The sequence below is a fragment of the Glandiceps talaboti genome, chromosome 22 (genome assembly GCF_964340395.1).
Source record: "Glandiceps talaboti chromosome 22, keGlaTala1.1, whole genome shotgun sequence".
Lineage (NCBI taxonomy): Eukaryota > Metazoa > Hemichordata > Enteropneusta > Spengelidae > Glandiceps > Glandiceps talaboti.
The window spans coordinates 10,888,900-10,911,449 of NC_135570.1; the positions used below are offsets into that span (position 1 = coordinate 10,888,900).

At 36.1% G+C, this 22,550-nt stretch overlaps 2 protein-coding genes across 3 annotated transcripts; one reads left to right on the forward strand and one right to left on the reverse strand.

Moving 5' to 3' along the window:
* Positions 1-668: 668 nt before the first annotated feature.
* On the reverse strand, positions 669-3,993 carry LOC144452525 (uncharacterized). Its single transcript, XM_078143627.1, has 3 exons — positions 3,884-3,993; positions 2,347-3,006; positions 669-988 (listed from the first exon to the last, which is right to left on the reverse strand). The coding sequence occupies exons 1-3, from the start codon at positions 3,991-3,993 to the stop codon at positions 799-801; spliced, it is 960 nt and encodes a 319-aa protein (XP_077999753.1). The 3' UTR covers positions 669-798.
* A 448-nt stretch (positions 3,994-4,441) lies between these two features.
* On the forward strand, positions 4,442-22,231 carry LOC144451970 (geranylgeranyl pyrophosphate synthase-like). Of its 2 annotated transcripts, none has more exons than XM_078142911.1 (9): positions 4,442-4,757; positions 7,279-7,347; positions 9,025-9,110; positions 11,856-12,019; positions 12,936-13,037; positions 14,277-14,337; positions 16,598-16,844; positions 17,615-17,664; positions 19,024-22,231. In XM_078142911.1, the coding sequence occupies exons 1-9, from the start codon at positions 4,701-4,703 to the stop codon at positions 19,106-19,108; spliced, it is 921 nt and encodes a 306-aa protein (XP_077999037.1). In that variant the 5' UTR covers positions 4,442-4,700; the 3' UTR covers positions 19,109-22,231. The 2 variants fall into 2 exon arrangements, with proteins under 2 accessions (XP_077999037.1, XP_077999036.1); XM_078142910.1 differs by lacking the exon at positions 4,442-4,757 and adding an exon at positions 6,954-7,121.
* Positions 22,232-22,550: the final 319 nt, after the last annotated feature.

The window sequence follows — 22,550 nt, forward strand, 5'->3', positions numbered from 1 at the left end:
CTATTCAATAATTAAATAATGTAATATATAGGAATAATAAATTCAGAAATTTGTTGAATGGTCGCCATTGAGCTGCACCCTAGTTTTAAACCAAGAGGAGCCCGGTCCTGCCCAGAGAAAACCAGCATTGTTCGACAGGGTCAAACTGAGCATGACACCCTTCTTACATACCGACCTGGTTAAATCAAACGCAGCTGACGCTTGGCACGTTCAAACCCAGACTACAGAGGTAAGAGGCATACATACGAGCAGCTAATTACTCGGCCACCGACAACCCAAATACTGTATTATGTATGTTTCACTTTGATTACTGGGGCTCAGTAAACACTGCATTGTGTATTCACGATATCAGACAAAACACATTGACATTTCACCTGGAGTCAATTTTATACATTATTGTCTGTCTTCAAAATGCCCTTCCCAAATTTGAGACATGAATAAAATACCAACTTATTTTTTTGAGAGTGATCATTTAATGTAAGCTTCAAATTCTGAATCAGAGATGTGTTACATATCTAAACTCCAAACCATGCCATGAATAATATAATATGTGTTTTATTATCATATATATATTTACTGGTACATATGATAATATAATGATTTTGTGTGCAAGGAAAATTTGACAAAAAGTAATATTGTGTAGAGGACTCCCAACATGAGATTGGTGTGCTATCAGACATCTTTATTGTGCATAGACACTTGTAGATATGTGTAGCTTAACAAGAATTAGGTGTTTCGCTTTGTCTTCTAACTGGTGGTTGAAATTGATTGCAACACCTTGCTGCCAGATTGTGCCTCTTAAATCTGATGATATACAGCTGGATATGGTGCCAGAACTGGATGTTGTGCTTCATGTAGTCTCCTTGGTGGTTGTTTGACATCAATTTCAATGCCCTTTACTCGTAACCTGGCAAGACTAGCTTCACTGACATCACGACAATCTTCTACTCCTAGTCTACGAAGTTTTGGACAACAATCACCAAGTAATCTGTACGTATACAAGATATATGCTATTATTACATATATACCAGAGGTTACTGAATAGTGATCAGTGTGTGTATATACTTGTGGTATTTTCATTGCAATGCAATACCGAAAACATTATTGCATACCTGCATGCAAATGATATGCAAATTAGGGCATGATTGTTGGTTCTCCATGAAAGAGTGTGATTGCACAGTGGCAATTTTATGGAAATTTGTTGTTTTGGATAAACATATGTAATAATAGCAGAACTCCACGACAGCTTAGGTACTCAGGGGTTTTGCACGAGCGCTTGCAGTGTTTCCTGCTGCACTTTCACCCAGGTACAGCTGCAGAAAACACTACCAGTAATCATACAAATACCCCAAGTATGCCACACTTGCACTTGCACGTCATGAGGTTCTGCTACATTATCATTTTCCCAGTATTTCTTGCAATGTAATCAAGTAGTGGCACAATCAACCTCATTCAGTGTTCATTTAATACCATTTTGACTACAGGGTGATTTACATTTTGTATATCAGCAAGGCATCACTATTGATCACCCACTTGTGTAATCTACCACATACTACAATAATATTTTGCTTTAGTCTGTGTCTATCTTTGCTGATAGCTTGCTTTCCATGGTAGTAATAGATACATATCTAACTATTCATAGTTGGCCTGCAGATCTTATTGTAGTCTGTAAGGTACACCAAGATGGGACGCCCTCACACATTGGTCAAGGGAGAGGGGAGGGTGGAATGACACGACCTATCTTACAGTCTAATCTTATTGTAATGGGACTATTTACTCAGTTGGTAATAAACTGTAAATTTGTGTGACATTAAAGGGGGACTGAACACTCACGGATATAGAGGTATTTTCATAAACTTTGGTCTGGAAAGTCATTTCATGATTTTATATCACATAAATTTTGCAGGATACAAGAAACCAAACTCTTTCATTCCAATATTGTTCTAACAGTAGCTGTTGCATCGTGGGTCTTAGCATGCATGAATACATATTAGATGAACAATGTATATTCATGACTTTATCTGAAGGTAATAAGCACTTAGGAGCCATGACTATTCATTGTTTATATCTGATACATATTCATGTCTGCTATGTGCTGAGACCATGAAACAACAATGTACCACTACCAGAACAATAGAGGTGCAATAAAGTGGAATTTATGAGATGTGAAATCATAAAATGATATTCCAGAAACCAAAAGTGATGAAAATATCTTTATTTCCTACATGGTTTGATATATGCGTCAGTAAGCATGACAACATCAATAAGTTGAAAATCCGAAATTTGAATGAATCATTCCAATTACAGCAACTGAGGTCTTCAAGGAGCAATTGGTAAAGTACATACCTTATAACAGAATTAGTAATTCTCCAGCACCCTTGTATATTTAGACACTCAAGTTTAGGACAGCTCCTGGCCAGCATATCAATTACCACATCAGTGATTCCATAGATTTTGGCCAGAGACAAAAACTTTAACCCTGGGTTTGTCATAATCAATGTGATAACAGTCTCATCATCCAACTCCCAACAGCTGGTCAGATCCACATGTTGTAAGTTCCTACAGTTCAACGCTAGTACTGCCATACTCGGTGCCTGCACCCAGTGACACTCACTTAGAGTTATACTCGTCAACTCACAACAGTTCACAGCAATGCAATGTACACTCTGACTAGTTAGTCCAGAAGATGAACCCAGATCAACACTACGTAGGTGTTTGTTACGTGCAATGACAGGCATCAAAATCTCGTCTTTTAGCCAACCTTTACAGTTATGTAATGACAATACACGCAATGATTCTGTCCGTTCCACGGCAGTCAGAAAGGCCTCCTTTGTCACTTTTGAGCCTATACTAGAGAAATCCAACACTGAACAGCTGGCCATGTACTGGTGTATAAGTTCCTGGAAATGTTTACTCACTCTTTGAAGATTAAATAATTGCTTCATAGGTAGAAACAGAAGGATTCGACTTATAAGGATATCATCCCATGGCAAATCTAGCAAGTTTCTATTTAAAAAAAAAAAAAATTGAAAATTAGGACAAACTTACATTTGTACATTAAATATTAAAGTGGAACAAGCTGAGTTTATAAGCTTTTTACTCAAGTGAAAATATTTACAAAAATTCATTTAAATCATTCTTAGACTGGTATAATGTTACTGTAATGCCAATGCATGCCTTCTATGACATTACAATCTGTGTTCTGGGATTGCTAGAACTGTTGATTGCATAGTGAGTTCCTGCACAGTTTTTGATACGTATAATAAATTACGTCATCGGATTGTTTATAAGTAATATCCTAATACCAGGATTGAGGTCAAGTGATTCAGTAAGTAGAATAGTTTGGGTACCTATTAATATCATTTTTAAGCAGAAAAAAATTGCACCCCAAAAACAGATAAACTCAACTGGTGCCCCATTTGAAACCGTACACAACTATACAGTGTATCCACACAGTACCAGCCTCAGTGATGCATGATCTACATTATATAGGCAGAATTTGGGACAAATGCTTACATACAATATTGACTTACAATATACTAAAACTACGAGGAGGCAGTCACACTCAGAAAGACAAAATCGTCAAAACAAATGACACATACGAAGAAAATAAATGTAAATACAGGAATTGACAAGTAATTCTACATCAGATTTTAATCATATTGAGTGTGGACCAAATAAAATGATTGGCATCCAAGTCTTAAATACTGTACTGTACACTACCTCAATGATGGTACAATTACAGGCAAGGATTTTAACAATTTCTGTCTGTGTTATAATAATTTAATATATCAAATTTCAACATTGCAAATGTCATCACAAATCTCAGTGCACGTCATCGACAAGACAGTGATCAACAACTCGTGTACACCTGAACACTTACATACGTTCCTCGCTCTCATCAAACTCGTCTTCTCCGAAATTCATCTCGGTAAGTTGGTACGCGACGTCCTGGACCTCGTCTGATAGTAATTCGCCACATCGTGACGACATGCTGATTGACTTGATAAGGTCGCATGCAGTGCAGTTGGCCTTTTCCGACAAGTATGTCAAGCGTCTGGCTGGTATTAATATATTCTGAACATAGAAGTGCGCCATCACTGTCCTCAAGGTAAAATCCCCCCCGCAGACTAAACCAATATTGGTGGGTATGAAAGTTAGTGATGCTATTTAGATGACGACTCGGAGTCTTTATTTTTCATTAGATTAGCATTAAAATATAATTATTTTCTATTAGAATCTCAAAAAAATCAAATAGATTAATTGAAATCCGTAAAACTTCAAGTAATAAAAATATGAATACAGTCCCTCCAATGTGCAATTCATATTTTTCGAGTGGTATTTCCCTTGAGGTAACAAGTTACAAGCCAATGAGGGAATAATGGCAGCGCCCATGTAAATCAGCACGGTGTTTTTGTTTTTGTTTATCGCATTTATTCATATTGACAAGAAGCTTCCGGTGTTATAACCGAGGCAGGATCGTACATGTAGACGGAATCTGTGAATGATCTCATTGTTTCAACATTTAACAAACAATCAACTACTTCGGTGTCGGGATTTTCAGACGTGGACTTGAATGAATGACTCACACTCAGTGACTGAAAACAAGATCATTGACAAAAATAGATAGTCGTTGTCAGTAAGCACACATAGATAGAAGATCGGCCTGTCGTCTTGTTCAGTACTCTGATCTGAAAACCATGCAAAAGGAAACCAAAAGTGCTCAATCTCAAGGAAGGGATGAAGCTCAAGAAAAGGTATGTAAATTGTAAACGATTAATTATAATCCACACTCCGTATACAGCGCCTCCTTGCGTTGCGATCATTACCCCCCCCCCCCTTCACTAAAGGGAGCGGTGTTATTATTGTTGTCTTGTTAATTATATGCATATTTTTATCATTATGATATTCATATTCTAAAGTAGTAATTAATCTTCAGTAAAATATTACATGGATCCTTGCAGATCAAAATGTTTTCCAGCATACAGATAAAATACTCTAATAAGCTAACGTATGTAAAATATGTGTTTAATAACTCAATGTGTTGTTAGGACTACACTACTTATAGTTGTAACGTTTGTATTTTTTTCTATTGACATTATGTAATAAAAATAACCTGTGTAACAATGTACATTATATATTGAAAAGTTGACCAAATGAATCATGCTACGGTCATTGTAGTTCAAGATATACTAGTATACATGTATAATATAAGGTATTGTATTGTCATATATACAATGTACATATCATGTATGTATGAATGCATGCATGTACACATATACATATGTATATGTAGACATAAATAAAAACAGAACTCCTGCACACATGTACAGATGTATATGTAACCAAATGAAAATAGAACTCAAAAGTTCTGACTAGCTTTCACCCTGTTAACTGAGGGCATCATCAGATATCTACACACACACACACACACACACACACACACACACACACACACACACTGTCACACACACAAACACAACTTAGATCACTGAAGATAACTGCTGATATGCAGAGCTATATATTGTGCTTCATGATGTATGTTTACATTGTGTAATAAAGCATAAAAAGAAGTGTAGTAGCATTGACTGAGTAACAGAAGACAAAGAATACATTCAGTACAGTGCTATATATACATACTGCATACTGAGGATGGGGAGAACCATTTGATTTCTGGGGGGGGGGGGGAATTTGTCGGCAGTTGAAGGAGAAAAAAAAATAATTTGATCCCATAATGGCATGAGAAACAAAATATGTTCCAACAGACAGAAGTAAAAAAAAAATCGTTGCAACATGCTACAAAATTGGTAACTGAGAAAAAATTGTATTGCTTCTGTATATGGAAAAAATAATTTGATGTAGGACTGATAATAGAAAAAAAATTGCACAGGGAAAAAAATTTTGCTGCCATACCCACTCCCCCCCCCCAAATGAAATGGTCCTTCCCTTAGTAGTCTTAAAAATGTAAAGAGGAGCATATGGAATAAATTATATGTAGACCAAAACTGTCAATTAATTCAGCTGCAACAATGGAATGGACATAACAATATTTTTTTTTTTTAGAAATGGACATATTTCAATCAAAACATTCATGCAGTGTGTTTAGTTCAAAATCAACAATCAAAACCATGTGTGGTATGTCTACTTGTATCATTAGCACAACAGAATTAAGTACAGTTGTGCTATAGGCATGCTCTGGGCATGGTAAAATGTGTGTCTCTGTCTGTGCGTGTGTGTGTGTGTGTCTGTATGTGTATGTGTGTGTGTGTGTGTGTGTGTGTGTGTGTGTACATTTTGTATGTGTGTGTAAACAACTTCAAGTCAAAAACCGCCAGACCAATTGCCTCGAGATTTGGTGGGAACATTAGTTTTGGTGTGTAGGTTAAAACATTTTCAAATGCTGATTTGTGGTTTGCAAGTTATGTCCAAAAGAGTGACTGAATTATATCCAATCTTTCAGTGGTAAAGTGGAAGCTGAGATGTACAACATGTACAAGTGATACATACTGGGTAATGTTACATATAATCATACTGGTTTTCATTATTGTCAGTGCAGTGCAGTGAGGGGTGTGTCATAGGCTCATCATTGTTGTCAGCTGCCATGCAGTGCAGTGAGGGGTGTGTTATATATGCCCATCCATGGTCCTGTTCCTTGACACTCCAATTTACCGATATAATTAAAAAAAATTATAGCTAGGCACATACAGAGAATTCAGCTGATAGTTAACAAGACACTTGGTCACTTTGAAAACAGTTTTGTTGTTTATGTATGATAGGTGTTGTTGTTGTTGTTTTGCTATGATGTCATCATCTTAGCTCTAGGTACATGTATGATGTGTATTGTTGTTGGGTCTATGATGTCACCGTCCTGGTATGTCCTTCAACAAAGACTCTATTCTGAGGTGACCCCATTGCTTAAGGTCATCTTGTATCACATAACGTTAGCACTGTTATCAAACACCACTCATGTCTGCAACACAGTGGTCCGACACTTTGATAATTCCTAATTGCTTAACATCATGGGTGAGACCAAACCACAGCGGCCGACATCACTGCCATTCGACAAGTTAAAGAAAAACTATTTTGTACCGTTCTTCTCAGACCACGATAAAATGCAAAAGGTTTGACTCAGATTATCAAGTGAGATTTTCTTTTATGTAGTGTCGGTATGTCATACATTATGTACAGTTGGATTGCTTTGCTCATACTAACCTTATACACAGGAAGGATATAATATAGTCAGTAAGCCTGATTACTATTTTTATCTCACGATCACAGATTTTGCTGGAGCCTTATCACTACATCCTTCAAGTTCCTGGCAAACAAATACGGATGAAACTCACAAAGGTACGTCACATTTAAAATCTCAAAAAATTAACCCCTCAAAAAATCAAAAAAAAAAATTCTTTATAAATATGAATTTGTGATATTTTCGTTACATCATTAACTATGATACCAGAATCCAGAATGCTACTCATCAAATATATTGTAATTAGACTTTTTCATTCAGATACAAAATTTTAAATTTTAAGTCAATTTACAGATAAAAAATAGGATGATATTTTATGTATGTAATTTTCTCTTTGAGTATTTTCTGTTGAATTTTTTGAAAATAAGATACTAAACATAAATATAAATATATTGTGTACATTAGATTCTTTGCAATTTCTTAATTATTCGGCTCTGTGGTGTCTTACATGTCTTAGCTCAAAACATGTATTTCCATGCAAATAGAAGATTCTGTGTTACAGTATTTTGTTCCAATTTGGTGTGTTTAAGAATGTAAAAATAAGGTTTGAGTTGCTAGGTGTCATGTTTGTTTTCAGCATGTTAGAATGTGTGCAGTGAAGTAGGTAGAACTGGTGAGACATGTTACTAATGTGTAAAACTTGACATAGAAATGTCTTCACTACTGTACAGCCATACCTTAGATACTTTATGTCAATACATTACATTCACTGTTTTACCAGCTGTCCTGTACTGTTATAAAGTGGTTTGTGTTGTGTATACAATGTTGAATAGTACTTCTATTAGAACTCACAATGATATAGTGTGATGAACTGACACTTTTATAGCTTAGTCTCAAACTTCTATAAATACAGCACTGTTTAGTAAATTTATAACTATACATGTACTGTTATTTGTCAACCGGTTAGTATTATTCCACACAGGATAGGGATGGTGTGGTTTGGATCATGGTGATAGTTGGGATGGGGGGGGGGGGGGGGGGGTAGTTGGGATTGGGGAGGTAGTTGGGACTGGGATGGTGGCTGGGATTGGGGTGGTGTGTGGTGGTTTGGATCGTGGTGATAGTTGGGATGGGGAGGTAGTTGGGATTGGGGAGGTAGTTGGGACTGGGATGGTGGCTGGGATTGGGGTGGTGTGTGGTGGTTTGGATCGTGGTGATAGTTGGGATTGGGGTGGTGGCTGGGATTGGGGTGGTGGCTGGGGTTGGGGTGGTAGTTGGGGTTGTGATAGTAGATGGGATGGGGTGGTGACTGGGATTGGGATGGTAGTTGGCATTTGGATTGTTATTGTAGTTGGGATGGGGTGGTAGTTGGGATGCGAGTAGTGGTTGGGATTGGGGTGGTGGTTGGGGTTGTGGTGGTGGTGGTGGTGGTGGTGGTTGGGATTGGGGTGGTAGTTGGGATTGGGGTTGTGGTGGTGGTGGTTGGGATTGGGGTGGTAGTTGGGATGCGAGTAGTGGTTGGGATTGGGGTGGTGGTTGGGATTGGGGTTGTGGTGGTGGTGGTGGTGGTTGGGATTGGGGTGGTAGTTGGCATTGGGATTGTGATTATAGTTGGGATGGGTTGGTGACTGGAATTGGGGTGCTGGCTGGGATTGGGGTCTGGCTGTTTGTCCGTCCATCTGTCTATCCATCCATCTGTCTGTCAGTCCATCCTCCATCTGGATATGAATGACTTGCAATAAAATACTGTTTAGCAAACTCATATTACTTGGATAGGATGTTCATTTACTTCCATGACAATTGTCACAGACTGATAGTTTGTTGTCCTTTTACAGGCTTTTAATCATTGGTTGAATATTCCAGAAGAAAAACTTCATGTTGTTGGCGAAGTTGTTCAAATGTTACATAATGCAAGTTTACTGTAAGTTTTATGTTCAACAATTTTTGCTAATTTTTATGTAAAGTGCACCATGCTAATGTATTTACTACCTTGGCTCTGAGAATCTTTGCCTTGGGTATGCAGGTTTTTCACTATCACAATAATGTGCATGTGTCATTGCTACAACTTTTTTTTCTCTCTCAAGGTTAGATACGAGATATTGTGTTTTAATAAAATTAAAAAACAAATCTCATTGATGTGTGTTTCACACTTTTAATTTATGTGGCAGTGAATTGTGTTTGGAATGTAAAGACCCTTTGGTATATGGCGTAAATTGCATGGCCCATAGGAATATGTAGCCATATAGTACATGGCATTCAATGCAAGGCTTACAGGATTATGTAGCCGTACAGTTCAAGAAATTCAATGCAATGCCTACAGGATTATGTAGCCGTACAGTTCATGAAATTCAATGCAATGACCACCGGATTATGTGGCCATGAGTTTATGGCATTCAATGCAAGACCACAGAATTATGTAGCCATATAGTACATAACATTCAATGCAAAATCACCTAGGTGCTAAAATGACATTCCCGGTAGTGAGTATAATACTCAGAGGCAGTGAGAAACATGGTCAACTCATGTAAGTGGCATATAGCTAAGGCAGGTATTAAAAAAAAGACTTACAGAGCACACCATTCCATCTGCATACACTATAACATGTACAGGTAAGTACCCCATGTTTGAGACTATTGCCTGACCAGGTTTGCAATATGCCATATGCTACAATGCAGGCCACACAATCTCAATACAACCTACGAAATGTCACTCCATACTAAACATATGTCATTGTATGCAGCATTTCACTGACATACACCATAACATGTTGTGCAATGTTATAACTTTTAATGACTCTCACAGACACTAGATATCAAACATGACATAAAACACTACCAGTACAGGCTGTCTTTGTCGTTATGACATGGAGTGATATATTGCACACTGGCAGTCATTCCAGTACAGTCCACTTCAGGACGTGACTAGACAAGACTGTAACTGAAGATGTAGACAACTTGTTAGATGGCAGGTCTATTTCATCACTTCTAGACAGCCTTATCACTCTGTCACCCACAGACATGTATATGGTCACCTTTCTGTATAGATAAATTGACCACTGACTCTATATTACATGTTATTCCCATGACGTTATAAAGGGCACAGTGTTGTATTTTATGGTTACATGGTTACTTCTATTTCATACTGAAATATCTCAGCTTTACATGTGTTATTTCAACAACTTACACATGTTGAATCATGCATTTATGTGTTGTCAATGGCCAAGCGGTTAGCTTGTGTTCCTTTTACCACTGCAGTCTGGGTTGTCAATGGCCAAGTGGTTAGTTTGTGCGTCTCTTACCACTGCAGTCTGGGTTCAAACTGCCAAGAATCAGCTGGGTTTGATTAAAGAAATTCACCAATCTGTATGTAAAAAGGTGATGCTCAGTTTGACCCTACCGAACAATGCAGGTTTATCCCAGGTACTCCGGTTTCCTCTTGTTTTAACACTTGAGCACCAGGGCGATGCTCCATGGTGACCTTATTTGAATTTCTGAATTTAATTTTGATTAATAAAGTATATATTATGATTAAATTATGTTTATCAATTAGTATAGAACTCTCATTATGTATGACAACATACCTGTAATATCAAACAGCATATGACATTAATGACCTGTGACCTATGACCTTGTACCAACCCTCTCTGTACATACATGTACTGAACCTTTAAGTATTGTGTCAACTTTGGTTTGCTACAAAGTAAGTTTTCAAGCGATGATGCATAAGTACATAATTTGTTTGTTTGTAACTCAATAAATTGCAAAAAGCTAAAAAAAAATATTTACAATAGCAAATGTTTTACACCTTTATTAAGCTATTGATTGCAGTTTAAAGTAGCCATATGGGTGAGGATTGGGTATTTATTTTGGATTTTTAATTTATAAAATAATTTTATCATGGCTTCCTACTTGAACAATTAATGTGAAACAACGTTGACAAAATCTGTGTTTGTAACTCAATACATTGCAAACAGCTGAAAAATGTGTAAAATGTTTCACTTTAAGAAACATATCCAAATCAGAGATTTTAAAAAATGCGATTCCCGCAAAAAATTGTAAAATGAAAAAATTATGAATATCTATTTTTTAAGAGTATTTTAATCAGAACCACTTAACCTTTTCTGTATTTGGAGTACAAGTACTAATAGTATTCTAATTTATGCAAGTTGAAAAAAATGTTAAAACTGACACAGAAACCAAACAAAAATGTGTACACATAGAGTCCAAAAAAAATTTGAAACCAATGCTAAATTTTTGCTGACATCTCGTCAGGAGTTTACCACAATGGGGTATTTGTCATGTGTCTCTGAAGAAACACATGAAACAAGCTGGAAACAGCTAGGATTTTGATGCCAACATCAAGATTTAGTTTAGATTAATTGTGTCCTCCACTGGTGGATACTTCTGGCTTCCTTCTAAGACAGCCCACTAGTACACCCCTGATGATGCCGATGAGACTTCAGTAAAAATTTGGTATTCACTTCCGAGAAATTTTTTTGACTGTGAATAGAAATTTTCATTTGATACTATGAACCATAAACGTTCATTCTCTTTTGAAACAGAAATGTCAAATGGTGGCCTTCTAGACACTCTGAGTGCAATGAACTTTAGTACTGCAGACAGCTGTATTCATCTTAATACCTCAATTATTTCATTTCATTCCACAGGATTGATGATATAGAAGACAACTCTAAACTCCGTAGAGGAATTCCAGTTGCCCATAATATTTATGGTGTAGCACATACTATCAATTGTTCAAACTATGTATATTTCTTGGGCCTAGAAAAACTTCTATCGTTGAACCATCCAGATGTCACAAAAATTTACGCTGGTAGGTAACATTTTGAATATCATGCATCCTAATTTGCATATTTGAATATTTTAATTGTTGCCATGGCAATTAGAATATGCAATATCAAGTTGTTATAAGTGAAACCCAAAGCTTCGGTAGCTGTAAAGTTTCACTATTTAGCATTAATTTTTGACTTGTTGACGAATATATTAAGGCTTTAATGGAAATAGTTTCATCTGATTGGCTGAAATCAGGGCTCAAACCTCTAATAGCCAATTACCTTCAATGAAAAGGTGATGAATATTCATTGTTCAACCATTGCATAAACATTTCTGCAGACTCCCATGATGCAATGTGGCCCACAGACCAGATCCCTAAATGAGGGACAACTTGATGTTTCTTGATCTCTGACATTGCGTGTAATATGAGTGATGTAAATACTTACAGAAACCTGATGTAGTATCGTATTTATACTTATTGAAGAAATAACATGTTGAGTAAACCATCTCAACATAGCAATGGCAGGTTTATGCATGTGCATTTTCTTAAGTTTAATTTTCTGGCACATCTAAAAATAACCCCATTCAACCATTCATTTAGTTTGCCTAACTGTGATGTTGCAGATATTTCTGAGTCACCATAGTGTTGAATTAACATGTTTCAGTAAAATAAACAATATATATATACTTCAGATTTAATTAAAAATATACTCGAAAACACTCAGATCTGACCTGTGTCCCTTTAACAATGAAAATGGAATACATTCATCACCTCCTGTATAATTTATCATATATGTGGAGTAAAATACTTGGTACAGTCAAAGAAGTGTTTAAACATCCGTTTATACTTATAAGTGCTATCAAAGTTGTAAATGCATAATGTCTACTGTGCAATAGTATATTTTGTTTTGAACCAGGGTGATATATTGGATTATTTCCTATTATTGATATTTCAGACCAGTTAATGTTACTGCACCAAGGGCAGGGCATGGATATTTGGTGGAGAGATGCTTATGTGTGTCCCACAGAAGATGAATACAAGGAAATGGTCATTAAAAGTAAGTACATCAATTGACAGATAGGACAGGGAAGTTACCATGGTAACAACTCATGGGAATTATCATGACCAACTTACACTGGAATACTATGATGTGAAGTGTCCATGACTTGTGAAGCCTAAGTAAATGAATTTAGTTTTTTATCCTACATTGAACTATTGATCTCTGCCCTAAGTAGAGGAAATAACTATAATTAATAAGGTGAGCTGATAAAGAATACACACCAGGAGTTTATACTGTCCTGTCAAAAATGCCATATTGAATTTCACTGATGAATTGATAGGCTGGTCATTGAACTGCAGGTCAAAGGTGAACTATTGCATATACATTGCACACCATGTTCAAATCAAATGTTAGTAGTAATTGGAGATGATAATGAGAGAGAGTTTATACAAGTCAGCCATCTTGGAATTTCTATCTTTGAAATATGTGGTAATTGTAACTGGGTATTAAGTTGTACACACAAGAGTGATGACAGCATTTGAATTCCTATGCCTCCCATGTGTGAAATAGGGTAATTTGCATAGCACAGTTATAGAAATGAGATAACACACAAGTATGAGAGAGAGAGAGAGAGAGAGAGAGAGAGAGAGAGAGAGAGAGAGAGAGAGAGAGAGAGAGAGAGAGAGAGAGAGAGAGAGAGAGAGAGACAGACAGACAGAGACAGAGAGAGAGAGGAGACAGAGAGAGAGATAGATAGACAGACAGACAGACAGACAGACAGACAGACAGACAGACAGACAGACAGACAGACAGACAGGATGGGGGAGGGAGGAGAGAGAGGGAGAGAGAGAGGAGAGAGAGAGAGAGAGAGAGAGAGAGGAGACAGAGAGAGAGATAGATAGATAGACAGACAGACAGACAGACAGACAGACAGACAGACAGACAGGATGGGGGAGGGAGGAGAGAGAGGAGAGAGAGAGAGCGAGAGAGAGAGAGAGAGAGAGAGAGAGAGAGAGAGAGAGAGAGAGAGAGAGAGAGAGAGAGAGAGAGAGAGAGAGAGAGAGAGATGTACACATCACTTTATGACATGCAATTTGACAAAATGTGCATATTGCAGACACTGTAGTTGGTAAATTTCACAAATTTTCTATTTTAATCTTGGATACATTAAACAGGAAATTTATACATGCATCATTTATTTCATCCATTAATCGCACACAGAAGTAAAGTTTTTGAGGGGCTGTGTGTTCTATGAAGACTTGGTATATTTATCAATGTTTTGATGTTATTTTGCAGAGACAGGTGGTCTGTTTGGGTTGGCTATCAGACTAATGCAACTCTTCAGTGAAAATAAAAGGTACGTAAGTTTGATTGACACCATAGAAAAGATATGATTCAGTCTAGAACCCAAATGAGTTGTGAAATGGTCGAATGATGTATAGTGCAGTGCTTATACACAGATTCAAACCGTTGTCAGTTATTGACATCATGATAATGAAATATTCAAACATATTGTATTTTTCAAAGATTTGTCACGACTCATGTTGTATGACTTGTGAAATCATGCCTTCGGTATACTAAGATAGTCGCAAACTGAGACTATTGATCTTCGATGTGGTAGATTATGCAAGTGGGTGATAGCACCCTGTGATCAAGATAGTGTAAACATTGGAATTACTAAAACAGTACACTGCAAGTTCATGTAACTCTGTCAATAAAACTCTGCGGACGCCTCCTTACTGCGACTATAATTAAACCAGCGTCCATTCAATAGCTTATCACTGGTGTATCAACATGTTGTAGACAATAGTTTTAGTTTGTGTTTATCTTAGAAAACTGAAGGCTCAATATAAATGTGTGATACAGAAATTGGTGAATGAGACATATTACAAAAGTCATGATCATAGAATTTCAGAGAGAAGTAATATTGAATGAAACACAGAAAAGGGTTTCACATACTGACATCAAACAGTGTTAATGAAGGTTTGGAATATGTTCTCTTTAAGACTGTAAGAGTCGTTGTGTCGTTCTGCCCCCCTCACTGGCCTCCTCTCTCCCATGGGAGGGGTTGACCGATGTGTGAGGGCGCCCCGTCATGGTATACCTTGCAGACTATGTTTCTATTTCACAAAGATGAAGGTTCAGATAAATCTAGATCATCTCACATCTCGAGTTTCAGATTCATTGTAATACGAGAATATTGCCTAGTATGTTATTTCTATGGTTTCCATGGTAATTACCATTTATATTTTTAGTACTACCGTCCTTTACGTCTTCTACTTTTAACAAGTGATTAGTTTTTTTTAATCAAAAATATAAAAGATGAAGTAATGCAACATATTGATACATTACTGAACTTGTCCTGGTGCATTGATGTAGATTTAGCTATAGTAGTCACAACATTGCAAAGTTGAATAACAGTTTACTTTGATAATGCCGCTAAACAGGCACACAATATTCATTGTTGCAAATAAACCCTGTCTATTGGTAGATATCATCATGGCTAGATGTACACGGTACAGAGTGATGATGTATCAGAAAACAAACCTCGGTAACTGTAAGAGGTGCCAAATGTGAAATTTGTTATGATTGAAGTTATCAGTAATGACGTGCACAATTGCGGCACATGTTTGATCTGACCCTACTAAATTGTAAACAAAGACACAGACCTACTTTGGTAATGTATCAATATGTTGTAGTAGTTTATCATTCATACTTTGATTAGAAGCACTGTAACATGAAGCCAAAACTGTCAAATTACAGAGTTCTATAATGAAGGTGTTTGTCAAGAGTTGAAACTGACCCTGGAATGTAGATAAAGGAATGCTACAACAACCACCTACTCTGTAATGTTTTGCCATTTACTTTCAGGCATTTGTTTAATGTGGCCATATGGATGAGGATTGGGTATTTATTTTGGATTTTTAATTTATAAAACAATTTTATCATGGCTTCCTACTTGAAAAAATAATATGAAACTGCATATGCCAAGTCCTTGTTTGTAACGCAAATGTTAATAAATGTGTAAAATGTTTGTTATTGTACGTACAATAAACATTTTACACATTTTTTTTTTAGCTTTTTCCAATGTATTGAGTTACAAACACAGACTTGGCATATGTTGTTTCACATTGATTTCTCAAGTAGGAAGCCATGATAAAATTGTTTTATAAATTGAAAATAAAAAATAAATACCCAATCCTCATCCATATGGCAACTCTACGATTCTTTGTTTCACCTAGTATATTTCCACCATTTGGCAGATTGGTGGGTCTCATTCATAGACATTACCATCTACCTTTCACATTTGACCAGTTACGTTTACAATAGGGAACTTGCAAACCCGCCATGTTGAATGTTGCATCATGGGAAATGTGATAATAAATACTCATCAATTAGCATTATAAACAATGTTGATACATTGTTTGTAACCACAAATAATCAATTCATAGTTACCCTGACCATTGGGGAGGTTTATTCTATCAGTAGCTCAAGATTAGGTATTACGATAACCAGATAATCCCATAGTCCTTTGCATCTGAGCATGCTCAGTCTGGATTGCAAGTTCCCTATTAGCTACATCCCTGACTCACTGACTCTATCTATTTTATTTTCAGTGATTTCAAAAATTTATGGGATACTCTTGGTTTGTATTTCCAAATCCGTGATGACTATGCAAATTTGAAGTCCCAGGAATACCAAGAGAATAAAAGTTTTGCCGAGGATTTGACAGAGGGAAAGTTTTCATTCCCTATAATCCATGGAATTAAAAGTCAACCAGATAATAATCAAGTTATGAGTATTTTGAAACAGCGCACAACAGACAACGACATCAAAAAGTATTGCATAGATTTCTTAGACAAGGTAAGTTATTCAGTTTTATGATGCAGTCATTGGAAAGTGTTTGTGTATGTATGTATGTATATATGTGTGTGTATATGTGTGTATGTATGTACGTGTGTGTGTATATATATTTGTGTGTATGTGTACATGTGTGTGTACATGTATATGTATTTATGTGTACATGTGTGTATGTATGTATGTGAATATATGCGTGTATGTGTGTGTATATATATGTGTGTGTGTGAAGTGTTGTATACATGTGTGTATATGTGTGTATGTCATAACTATATCTAAAGGTAATAAGCACTTAGGAGTCATGAATATTCAGTGTACATCTAATACATATGCATGATGTGTGCTATGTCCCATAAAGCAACCGTAGACCGGTGGAAGAACAATAGAGGTGAAATACAGTTTCAATTTGGTGTTTCCATTTCAATCACGCAAAACTTTATGTGATGTGAAATCATGAAATAACTCTCCAGAACCCAAAGTTTATGAAAATACATGCATTTCCTGGAGTGACATACCTTTTAATGCAAGAACCTGAGATTGAATCTTTGGCCTTTAAGCCAGTCTACTCTATATTTAGTGTATAATTATAGAAACTGTTTTAAACACAAGGGGAGATTTGTAGAATTGAAGAATTATCAGGATAGAAGTTGAACCAGACAAACATTACACAAACAACGAAGTGAACTCAGATAACCTCCCCAAAACACTATAAACCATTAACTTGGTATTTTTCATCAAAGTATCGTAATCTCTGTCTCATTTCTTTCTCTGTCTAGGTTGGATCCTTTGAGTACACTAAGAAAACTTTAGATGATCTAGAACAACAGTAAGTAACTTGTAATAAAGTTGTATGACTCATTGAAGGTCAAATGTCACACAAACCCCCTCATTGCCCTGTCACTGACCTTTGAACTTATCAAAAGTAACAATGCAAGTCATATGGGTGTTGACCTGAGTTGACTGTTTAAATCATGGATAGAATAGAAATTGAGTTCAAGAACCAACATGAGTAATGTGTGTGTAAATAGATAGTTGTTGGATACATTCCGGATAGACTGTTTTCAAATGGTAGCTTATTGGCTTCTGTGATCAAACTATAGAAATCAGAATAAATCTTGATGTCTTCTCATAACATGAATTGATAAAAATCACACATCCTGGTATGTGTATACTGCTTGATACCACTAACAGTAACATTGTTCGCTATAATTTTCATCATTGTCAACCACTCTAATATGATACAGGGGTAACTCCCCATTTCTTTCCTGATATAATCACACACACACACACAGACAGACACACATAGACAGACACACAGACAAACACACACACACACACACACACACACACACACACACACACACACACACACACACACACGCACACACACGCACACACACACACAAACATACATTCGTCTCTTCTGTTATAAATGAAACCCATGCAGATTACTTTATCTTTCATATCCATTACAGGATATTTAATAATGACATGAATCATTCTCATTCTCATAATATCATAACCTGTGATCCTTATATGACTTTGGTAATCAAGCCTTCGTTTACTAAGATAGATGCAAACTAAATCTATTGCTCTTCAATGTGGTAGATTACACAAGTTGGTGATAGTGGTTCCTCTGTTGTGTGATTCTAATCACCCTGTGATCAAGATAGTTTAAACATTGAAAGTCCCAAAACAGTACACTGCAAGTTCATGCAACTCAGTCAATAAAACCCTGTGATGCCTCCCTACTGAGACTATAATTAAACCAAAGTCCATTCAAAAGCTTATCACTGTTGTATCAACATGTTGTGACAATAGTTTTAGTTTGTGTCTATCTCAGTAAACTGAAGGCTCAATTACCAGCATAATTTAAGCATGGAAGGAGGGCAAGAGTTGTCCCAATAATATGAACTCAGGACACAGGGGCAATGTGTTCTCTCCAAGATCTATGGGAACATTCCTTGCATGTAATCACATAGTTTTCTGTAACAGAATTAACATGACTGACAGTTTGCAGTTGAAAGTTTCCCGGTTTCTATTACATGTCATGTGTATTGGTTACATTTTTAATTCTCATAAGATATTATCATTTCATCTTAGTAACTTAATATTATTTATCACGTAATTTTGATCAATCTGCCCCTTGCGATAAAACTAATTATGTTCTTTCCTTGTGTTACAGGTGTCGTGATTTAATCAAAGAAATGGGCGGGAATCCTTATCTTATAGCATTTATTGATGAACTAAAACACATTTATGCAAAGTAAGATGTTGCCATTGCTTCACAAAATGTGCAATAAATGGAAAATTTTCCAGATAGCCGGAAATAGTTGTAGAGATAATGAAATAATGTTCATGACATTTTATTTGAGATGACAGATTTTTAGGATAAACTAAGAATTTTTTTTGTATTACATTTTGATATTATGCTCATAGTAAGTATATACTGTAATCAGCATTTTGATTTGAAGACATTTGATAAATTTTGGAATTCAAAGATATTATTACATTGTATCAAACCAGAGTTGTAGATTTTTCAACTCTTGTGATCTTCTTTTAAAAGATGCTACTGAGTTGCTCATTGGCTGTTAGTCATCCTTTGGAAAATGTAACACAGTTGCTTATTGGCTGTTAGTCTTCCTTTACCTCTGGAAGATGCAACAGAGTTTCCTATTGGCCATTTGTCTTCCACTAAAGGATACAACAGAGTTGCTTATTGGTTGACTCTTCCCATTTAAGATACACAACAGAGCTGCTTATTGGGTGTTAGTCTTCCCTTGGAAGATACCAGAGAATTGCTTATTGGTTGTAAAGGGAAGGTGATATATTTATTTATTATCCATCATAAGAACTGAATGTACAACTATCACAATATTTATAATTCCTTCATTTTTTGTCTAGATCCTTGAATAAAAAAGATAAGTAAAATTAAACTTCCACTGACAAAATCAGGTTCTGTGAAAGAAATTTTGGGAGACCTCAACATACTTCTCTCAGAAAGACGATTTGCTTTTCACATTGAAAAGATCCTCCAATGTAAAAAATATATTGACTTCATTTTTGACTTTCATGGTGAATCAAAGTCCAATGATTTCTTTTTAAAAATTCAAAATTTACGTTCTTATACCCCCTCCCATTAAAGTTACGATCACTTTACAAGCCAATGACAATTTCTGACCACCATATTGAATTTTCATTCATTTGCATAACACCAGAGTTAACTTGAAGAAAAATGACTTTCATAAGTGATTTAAATTCTGCTCAGAAACAAAGTTTTGTTGAGCAACCCAACTTTTTCTCTTGGTTTTTGTGAGCGTCGTGAGACGCCATGTTTGTGTGTGAATGGGACGACTATTTCAATTTAAATTGAAGGAATTATATTTGTATGGTAGCCCAGTATAAGTTTTTAAGAACTGATGGACCTGATGTAAACAAATTATAATGAGAATGGTATCTGATGGAAAGCAAGTTAAGTATAGGGAAAAATAGTGTGGTGCCCTTTAACCTCTTCTGAGGTCAAAGGTCGTAGCAGGTGTAAGGGTCATAGTAAAATTATAACTTCAGAAGTTAGTGCTGATTTACTGAAATTTTGTGAGAGTTGTTTTTATCTTTTGTTGAGTTCTGTAAAGTTGGTCTATACTAAAAGCGAGGCTGTATATTTTGAAAAAATTATTGTCTGAGATTTTACCGTCTCAATATTTTGTTCTTTTTTCCAACATTTGATGATATTGTAGCCAAAGTAGTAGTGTTGAACTATATATAGACCTGCTTGCAGACGGTGTACGGGACACGATACTGACAATGTCCCTCAACACCAGGAGACAATGGAGAGAGACAATGTAAGAATCGTGTCCTGACTTCCTGTGTCAGCAAACAAGACTAAACTATATACTGAAGGCACACAATGCAGAAAATGATGGATTTCCTAGGTTGTCTGATAGTTTCATCCAAAGGTTCATCAAGTTGACTAAAATTATTAGTTTTATCTGCCAGGTGTATATCAAACAACACAATAAAGCTACACTAGCTGTAACTTGAGTAATATTTTTTTGATCGGACAACCAATACTGTTTTAATGAAAATTGTTAAAATACCAGTAGTTAGACATTTTTCAAATTAAAGTGGCCATATGGATGAGGATTGGGTATTTATTTGGATTTTAATGTGTAAACAGTTTTGTCATGCTTCCCACTTGAAAAATCAATGTAAAACAACATAAACTAAGGCTATCTCTGTAACTCAATACATTGCTGAAAGTTAAACAAAATGTGTAAAAAGTTTGTACAGTAACAAACATTTTACCTAACCATTGAGTTACAGAGAAGGACTTAATTGACGTACCTTGGTTCACATTGATTTTTCAAGTAGGAAGCCATGATAACATTGTTTTATAAATTAAAAATCCAAAATAAATACCCAATCCTAACCCATATTGCTACGTTAATTTGATAGAGGTTGATTTTATCCGTACTACACTGGTTGACATTGTCATTGTGTCAGGGTGCTGATTGTTTGGTGTGGACATACAAATCCATTGGATTTATTATTGTGTCATATTATGTTTACAAATGTTGATTACACAAATACAACCTGTAAAAAAACTCCAATGCGTTTACTTGCTTGTTGTGGCAAGCAGGAATGAGACAAGGTTTGTGCAAAGACATGCAATACAATTAGTGTTGGTACCTTATCAAAGCGTAAACACCACAGAAACCCAGAGCACATGGTTCTACTTGCTGATAGAACACTACACTCTATAACATTGAGTATGACTGTTACTGTTACATTATAACTTCCACAGATGTAAAGAAACTTAGAAAAGCATTGCCTGAACCATTTCGTGTAGGTGTCTACGCCTGACCTACACCAAATGTACTCCCCTGTCGTACATCTTTGCATCAGTTTTTGTTACCTAATTTTGTCTTTGCATGAAGTCTTTCCTTGGCTCATTTTCATTCAAGCAAAAGCACTGGTGTTTTTTCATTGGTTGTATGTTACCAAGCGGTGATTCACTACTGTTCAGGATGTCATAACATCTAACAAAACAGTTTTAAAAAAAAACATTTCAGTTGCAGCTAGTGCAGCTTTAAAACTATTGTCTGAAATGTCAAGTTGTTCGTTTTGCATGGTTTCTATGAAATTACAGCAAAGATGTAAACTTAGAAGTATTTTTAGATCAGGAAAACATAAAGTTCTAAGACTAATACGCTTTATCCAGTGCCGTGTAGCATATCAATGACATATACCACCAGAGGGCGCTATTCAGCTACCTACAACAGCCATGATATATGGTGTCATTGGTGCAATTATCAGCCTACAAATAAATGTTCAACCAAGTTGGACTTTTACAAGACGGTTTCAGTATAAATGAGAAATAATGAAATAAAGATTCTTGAAACATTTATGTGTGTTTCTGGGTTTTTTTCCTGTATTTTTGCCTGTATGTTTCCCATCGTAACACCTTAGGCTTAAAAATGATTTATGATTTGGTCAGTCGATAGGTTAAAGTTTTTAAAAAAGTAACAATACTTTTTAATTGTACAACTCCAGTAGGTCGCTTAAGGACAACTCCAGTATGTCACTAAGGAATGACCATGTCTATATCTGTCTCTAGCCATGGATCTGTAAGGTACACCGTACGGGGCGCCCTCACACATCGGCCAATCCCTCTCACAGAGAGAAGGCCGATGAGAGCGCAATGACATGATG